An 8,627-nucleotide genomic window follows, 5' to 3' on the forward strand; every position below is an offset into this window, starting at 1 on the left:
TATTATGAACAACTTCTGAGTACCTGGGAAATATTCACCATGTAAGCAATTTCGACAAGAAATAATGGGTACCGTTCACCGCATTAGGCCTTTCAAGGCATAAAATGAATTCATATTATTTGTGGAATAAATTTAGAAAAAAAGAGCTAGAAAATATTATTTTTTTTTTTTCAATTTTGTCACATACCCTGTTTTATCACCCCAAAATTCACCAGGGGGGTGATAAAATCGGGATATTACTGTGATTATAAAACAACCACTTCTATATGGAGCACCATACAAGTGTAGTGGCTTTTTAAATTATTTATTTCCAACTGAAACGTGCTTTTTCATTAAACGTACATACAAAGGAAAAATCACAATTGAAAATTTAGGTCATCTTTGGCTGGGATGCCAAATATGTCCTAAATCTAATCACTAAAAATCGTGATTTTGGTCCTCAAACATGACCATTTTGTATGAAAATCAGCGAATGCCTTATAATTATTTCCGTAGTCGTAGTGGAAAAAAACTGTTTAAAAATGGTTAAGTTTTAGAACCATTGAGGAAAAACTTTCCCCAACTTTAATCGATGGATTTCTTGAATGTTATTAATTTTTTTTTTGAGTAGTGTGCTTGAAATGATTTATTTAAGTTTAGATTATGTTGTTATTGCGTATCTACATGTTTTTCTATAATGAAAACAAAAATAGCTGCCCTATTGTCAATGTTATATGTGGTTATGTTTTCTATATTTCACGTTTCTCGTATCCTGGCCCTTATTACATGTTTCGAATATGCTCTATATCAGCAAACTTGCCTACTCAAGAATGCAAGACATGTTTTGCTTATGACGACAGCGACAATCGTCCTCTATAATTCATTACATCAACGTGTCTTTGGTTATACTTTCTGTAGTGTGTTGGCTTGAACTTGAAGACTTAACTATGTGTGTATAACGAAGCGCACAATCATTTAGTTTTACTGGGATGGTAAATGGTAAATATCAAACCGATTTGTCTCAAATAAATTCGTCTCGCAACCAGCCCTGGCACTCCCCCTACAGCCCCATACGACGATGATGAAATAGGGTTACGCTACCGTCATCGTCATCGGCGGCGTAGAAACAATGAGAAGCCACTTCAAAACAGAATAGAAAAGGGCCTACTTTGCAAAACAAACTTCCGCCCGAGAGTCTTTTTGTCGCGTTCTACGTTTTATTCTTCTTCTTTCGTATACAAATTGTTGAGTACAAAAGCCATCCGAAAGAAATGAGGTTAGATACCCTCCGCCCCCTTTTCATCGGTATAGTATCCGTCATCATCGTAGCAGTCTGTAAAGTTCAGCACCACGAGTAAAAAATTGAATGATCAAAAAGAAGCCTTCAAACACAATGGCTGCTTTTCAATGCCTCCTCGACACTGCTGCAAAACTAAAAGCTTTCTACACAAATTCGTAGCGTTATTCGTGCTACTGGTATTGGAACTTACCCCGTGCTAGAGCAATGGTACAACGATCCGGATCCACGGTGAACAGCAGGCCCTCATATCGGATGTCGGCTTTCGAAATCAACGATATGCAGGAACCGATTTCCGGCATTGGACAACTCATCTTGGCTGGTTTCTGATCCAAGCTGGCTGCACAAACGGAGAAAACGTTTCTCCTTAACTTTCAAGCAAACACTATTTTCCTCTTTCCTGTTTGGAAATGATAGTTTTCCCTGGGACACCGCGATGATTTCGCATAAACTGCGACGACCATTCGAAATGGAGAACAAAAAAAAAAGAAAGGTGGGAAATTTTCCCTGCTATCCACAATTTGCACTACACTTTTCTCGAATGCTTTCACTCTTGACCCAAACCGACGAGAGAACCTCCGTGATCCTTCCTCAGCACTTTACGGCGTACGAATGCGAACGAATAACGAGAAAAAACGCGAACTACACAGCAGGCTGCTTTTGATCATTCGACAATATTCAAAGATGGACGACTGCTGCTGCTCTGGCCGCTGCTGATCCAAAAACTGATGCTGACAATGATGGCCGAAAATGGTGACGGTCACATTGATGATGATGATGATGCTAATGATCGATCACCACTGATGTGTTCGCATGCAGCCGCGGAAACGGCCGTCGTCGCACAGCTGGAAAAGTGAGAAGTGGTGCCAAAGGTTAAAATTATCATATAGGAGAATATTTTAATCATTCAAATTTCAGATGTAAATATTAACATATTTGCGGAAAATTACACAAGCACTCGCCATAGTAAATGACATACCGCGTTATTCGCTGCTGGTATATAGAAGGATTTTAATCAATACTGTGGAAATGCTAACAGAACACTAAGCTGATAACATCAGACCACAGACAAAAAGACATAACTCTCGAGATTCTTTCATCGTTCACTGATTTATCGGTCAATTCAAATAATCATTAGTTGGCCAATTGATGACTCACGGCGCATAATCAAAAGTTTTACTCAGGTTTAGCGTTTACTCCTTACCGCCACCTGGTTCTGTGGGATTTGCCCTAAATGCCGACGTAAACAACAGATGTCGTCAGTGTTGGCGCGACGATGAATTTTATCGGGAAATATTACATGTGTTATGTCTGTTTGTCTGTGATCAGACCATGTTTCTATTGCGATGTGAAGCCATTGAAGAAGAAGAAGAATCTATTTACAGCTCAAATGTCATAGCGATGTAATTCTTGATGTACAGTAAATATTCAAGCTTTTAAAACAGAAATCGCCCAGATTGTTATTGTTATTTTTATGGTGGGAAGCACCAACGAGGATAATACTACACTCAGAAATAAAGAAAATTTTTGTTAGAATAAAATTTAACCTATGTTGACATTTTCAACGAATTTAAACTATCAATAGATTAAAATCTATACTACCGAATATTGAAATTAAATCTTTAGTTGATTTGTATCCAAATATATTGTTAATGTATTCGTTATTATTGGCACTCAACTATTTTACCAAAATGTAAAGTGTTCAAGGAGAGATATCGCTGAAAATTTTAAATTGTTCTTTCGTATTCTCTAAAGATTACCGCCAGATACATATAATAAAATGGTTCTAGAGAACTGGAAACCTTTAGTTCACCTTTTTAAAATAATTCAATACGGAAATTGCTTGAAAGTGCTGAGATATACACATTTCCTGATTTCACTCGCTCCATTTGCACCGAAGATGGTGACTCAGACGTTGAACAGACATGGACATGGAAAATCAACTTCTTAAAGTGGTAAGTTACCATTTACCGTCCCAAGCTTGTATCCATCCCATGTCGATTTTTATCATTTTAAGGTTTATGCATAAACGTTCTAAATTAATGTATATTTTATTGTGGAACAAATAAATACATATAGTTTGTTCGAAAACTTGGCGAAAAATATCAGGTCATTTTTGTCCCATTGTAGAATTTCCAAGCATAACTGTCCCATTGAAACAAATTTCATACTTGTGTATTAAATTACTTCAGAGAGGCCAATTTTCATTATCAAATCATTCAGAGAAAGAATATGGGTTGTAGTATGATTTCAATGGGTAAAAAGGATAATCCACCTAACATCGTTGATGCCTTTCTTGTGCATTATGAAAATTGAAAAGTAATAATTGAAGTATGACATGTGAATGATTTATATTAAAATTTGAGTGAGGAATAGTCTCTCATTTTTATTCGCATTCTTTGTATTCATTTTAGACTTTTCTTCTTTTCTGGTTGGCATTACTATGTTTTGCATTCGTATATGATGAGTTGCTAACACGATAATACTTTTTGTACCCTATTGCACTTGAGAAATTCCTTTTGACCGTGAGTCCAACATAAATACCTAAGCATCATCGCTTTGTAGTCGTGCTTCTAATCACATGGCTATAAAATTGGGCCCAATTAATTTACATATATACAAGATTTTTCCAATAGCTTCGAAAGTGACTAATCGATTTTCAATAGCCTTAGACAATGGGGCCGAATTTCCCATCGAGTACAACTGTACGAATAAATGGTGTAACGTATACATGACACAAATGTTCACACACGCACTACACACAGGTGGAGATTTCCACTCGACACATCAGATGCTAATCTGAAATAAATTTTATAGGAATCATCAAACACCTTCGCAGTATTGCGGTATTGAGTTACCACGTAATCTGATGTTGATGCTTCTTCTAAAAATCCATCAGAGCTGAAACACATAATTCACCTAAACCAGTGGCGTTTCCAGAAAATGGAGGGGGTTTTCCAGACTTTTTCTTCGAAAAAAAATTCTAAAAATTTTTTGTCTCTGAAGTTTCATGTCCAAGAAACCACCCCATGGCTACACTCACTGACCAGAACTTATTTCAGGATTAAATTATGTATAGGAACCAATTCTTTTGTCCATATACTTATGTAAGATATAATATCTCTGGAGTTTTCAGATTTTACTCGTCCCCATGTCAGCTTTTTAAGCCATATTTTTTTTCTATGGAGCGTAAGCCCCCTCCCCCAAACTTACGTTATTAGTGTACGGCCCTTTACTACAATACGCTTTGAAAAGATTTAATGCATCTAATTTGAAACAGGTTGTTATCCAGACCCAACTAAACTTTGCTAAAGCATAGGGGTAATCTGACGATACTGTAGCACTGGGACAAATATGCTTGGAATTATCAATTTTGTCTTCAATTTCGCAGCATAAATGTCCCACTGAATAAATTCCACTAAAAAAAAACAGTGTTTATCTTCCCAGAAACATACTAAATCATTAGAAATACACTATTTTCATCGATATACGTTTATTAATCAAAATTTCATGGGGAGCAATTTAGCTACAAACTAAAAATATCTTTCCAACTTCAATCGCATTTTTCTCAGTTGCATATTTTTTGACATGGGACAGATATGCTTGACACGGCAGCATACTTCTGACATGGTATGATCTGTACCACATAAAAAATGCATTAAATTGAGATATGTATTTTAATTTGTAAAATTCGATTACGGTTGCAGGAAGATTAGTAAATCATCAAGGAATTTACCAGAAAAAAACAAACAAGTCATCAGCTGCTGGGATGGATAGGATATGCGGTGCTAAACTCACCCACTAACTGAGTCAAATTTTTTTTGGCCACTTAACCATCAATGTAATCGCGAATTAATCACGATAATCATCCAAGTAGTCTCCGGAATGCTGACAATAATAATTAATAACTAATTACCAAGCTAATTACGTCGCATTTTCTTATGATAAGGATAATAAAATATATGTGTATTTTATTTACTTCGTCATTCTCTTCTTCTTCAAAACAAAACAACACATTTCACTGAGAATCCATCTACATCAAGAAAAAATATGGCCTCAAACTATACTATGTCATAATAACTCAAAGTTATACTAAGCTAGTTTAGGTGACACTTATACGAAATCGGGGTCAACCAGGCGAATAGCCAGTTAGAATGACTTTTAATCTATTTAGTATAGATTTTTCTCAGAGTGTAGATTTAATACGGGTTAAAAATCCAGGTTTAAATCAAGCATAATTTTTCATAACGACGTATGTAACAATTATATAAGGATTCGAGAAATCCTTTGCAAAAAGTGTGCAAAACTTTTTCTAAAACTGTTTTAAAACTAAATCTTTTTTCAATATTTTTTTTCCGCTGGCGTGCATCAATACATGGCACTCAATAAGCGTGCTTCATTTCATAGCTTAGTTAATTCAAATTCCCTGTGAAAAAACGATAAAATTATACATACACCGGTATGCTGTACATACATTGGTCGGCATAGTGCACGATTGACGCAAATGCAGTTTTGTTTTGTTTTGCTTTTTTGGTACATAGGTCGCTCTTAGTTCCCATATGTTAAAGCGACGTATGTAACAGTGAAACTTCAAAAATAGAAAATTCTACATACGTCGATTCGTAAAAATATTAAATTAAAGAATTTTAAGATCTAAAATCAGTAAAGTCGATGCGTATTATATAAAGTCGTGTGTGATTGTCATGTTGTATTAAAAACCTCGTTTTGTTTACTTTTGTTACATACGTCCTTATGAAAAATTATGCTTGAAATATAGTACCTCGTTCGGTAAGCATCAAACTGGTATTAAGTACGCAGCCTTTATTTGCTATGCACTGTAGTGAGAAAGTGTGCGTGTGAGAATGATAGAAACGTAAATAATCAACGAGGATGACAGTTTTGAATATGTTTCCCGTTTCTTATTGTGATTTTGATTACGATGTCTATGGAAAACTAGTTTCTCATTGAGTTTTACTAAAATTATCGCTTAAAATAGAATAAATTGCTAGATTGTTAGTAGCGCATCGTTTTTCAAAGAAATATGAACTCATCAGTGTGATTCCGTTCGGCTCATCCCTCGTTTTCTAGTCGGATCAGCAGGTTGTTGAAATTCATGGCAATTTAAGCGAACACGCGCAATTTGAAGTTTGCATAAAAATTAATATCAAAACAGTAGCTTTCATGGAATTAACCGTTTCCAAAAGCTTCCCTCTAAACTCTTAAAACATACATCGGCAAGCTCGTCGGCAACATTGATAATTTTATAAAGAAACAGGCTGTCTTTGTTGCGAAACGATTTGATACTTGCAAGAAAAGTTCTTAAGGAAATACTGAATCGTGGTAAATTTACTTTTACACGTAAAAGAATAACATCAATATCAATAATGAGCATTTTTGTTTTTTTTTTCAAAACTTCGCTTCTAAACGACAAATCACGTCGCAGAAGTATTCCATGTAGCCAATATATTGATTATATAAAATATAAATATAAAATTTAAAAAATATATTTAAATAGTTCATGGGCCACCTCACGGAACGGTCCTTCACATAAAAGTCGACAGTAAATTCCAAACAAAATTATTTAAATGACGTGTGCACAATAAAATTACAGTAGACGTTCGATAACTGCAAGTCATTTAACTGCAATGCTTTTTAACTGCAGTTCGATAGTTGCAACAGTTTTGCAGTTATCGGACCGCTAAACTTCAAACTGATGTCAGATTCAATAACAGCTGCATTGCGCTGCACATTTGGATGCACTTTTATTGCATCTGACGTCGATTGACAACCGTCTGACGTCTAGAATGTGTTGCTTATCGAACGGCATTCATTAACTGAAAAGTAAACATCTTGAAGTTATCGAACGGCCACTGTACATCCAAATTTGCTCAAAAATTTGGAGGATTATTATTTTTACTGAACAAATCATTAAATCCATAAATTGCTCAACAGCGCAAAAAGTCGTTAGAAATTTCTAAAACGCCACCGGTGAAAAATGAAAATTAACCGACTAGCCTTTTAAAAAAATACTAAACGAGGTTGTAGAACTCTTCGCTCTTATTTTGTTGCTTATTTCTTAGCTGTTGAGCTAAAAACCATTTTGTAAATTATTTCCGTCGTGCTGGTTGAACATGCGTTTCCAAAAGTGAACTTTTTGTTTTATAAGACTCAGTCAAATATCGCACAGCTGTGTAAAACAAGTTGAAATGCATCATGCAAATGCACCTGCGGTAGTAATGCTCATATTTTTCTATGCGTCTCGGCTGATAGGGTGATGTCCCAATTTTTGTAACTTATTTCAATGGACACGAGAATTTATTTTTAATCCTAATTGTACATATCAAATGTTAAATTATTACTAAATTATTGAAACAAATCAACTTAAAAGGTGCACACAACACATCACTTCTGAATTGAAAGCTAGAACAATAGTCATTTTCTTTTTAGATATACAGCTCCGACCTGGCACCTATACCCAATACTATCATATTGGTTTGCGAAGCAAAACAGGAATTCTTATCTAACGGTACCATTTTTACAAGTTTATCAAATTATTCTTACCTATTTCGACTCACAAACTATCTTATGATACGTAATAAATTATGCGGAAGATGTTGCACTATAGAACAGTCCCAAAACTCGGAGAATTAGTACGAAAATTTCGAAATAACAAACCGCTGCTTACACTCCAGACTGCCGACTGAAAACCGAAGCACTTCGAGACCACCGTTAATCATTCATTTTTCCAAATGATGATGTAATGATCGATATCCAATGATGATGACGAGTCAAAATGGCCGGGTTCGTCGATTTACCTGTCAAAAAGTGCGAGCTGTCGATGGCGCAAGATAACAAATTTTACAAGGTCCACGTGCATTATCATAAAAGATCACGTTGCCACACTGAAAAAAAATCTATATAGTAGAATGAACTACACAGTCCTGTTTAGGTTTACCATGCACGATAATGGTAGACACCAGGATGCATTTATTATGGGGGGTGTTCTGACTTGTCAATATCCCCAACTAAGCCATCTTGTATTTTTATATGGAATTTATGTTCGTTTGTTTACGTTTTGCACTGAAAATGTATGTTTCCCCCCCGCGCTGGTTATTCCCATCTACTGACGATATTATAACATGTACATATTATAACCTGTACATAAAAAAATCTTGGTAGACACGACTTCATCATCTCTATGAACTACCACATTATTGTCCTCATTACTATGTGGTTGTCATTCTCGTAGTACTATTTTTCATGGTAAATTTAACTGTGCTTCTACCGCTTTGACTACGGTATATTTTGACGTTTTTCTCGTCGCCATTCGTATTTTGTCCAGTGCATCGAA

At 35.4% G+C, this 8,627-nt stretch overlaps 1 protein-coding gene across 1 annotated transcript in view; it reads right to left on the bottom strand.

Annotated features, from left to right (window-relative positions):
• LOC134211375 (protein LSM14 homolog car-1) overlaps positions 1-7,989 on the bottom strand; it is a 47,473-nt gene extending 39,484 nt beyond the window's left edge. The window contains exons 1-2 of the mRNA XM_062688174.1: positions 7,838-7,989; positions 1,470-2,121 (exon numbers count right to left, since the gene is read on the bottom strand). Of these exons, the coding sequence (XP_062544158.1) occupies positions 1,470-1,590 (121 nt within the window). The 5' untranslated portion in view covers positions 1,591-2,121; positions 7,838-7,989. The remainder of the gene's footprint in view (positions 1-1,469; positions 2,122-7,837) is intronic.
• Between the last annotated feature and the right edge of the window lie 638 nt (positions 7,990-8,627).

This window comes from Armigeres subalbatus, chromosome 2 (genome assembly GCF_024139115.2).
Source record: "Armigeres subalbatus isolate Guangzhou_Male chromosome 2, GZ_Asu_2, whole genome shotgun sequence".
In the NCBI taxonomy this organism is placed as follows: Eukaryota; Metazoa; Arthropoda; class Insecta; order Diptera; family Culicidae; genus Armigeres; species Armigeres subalbatus.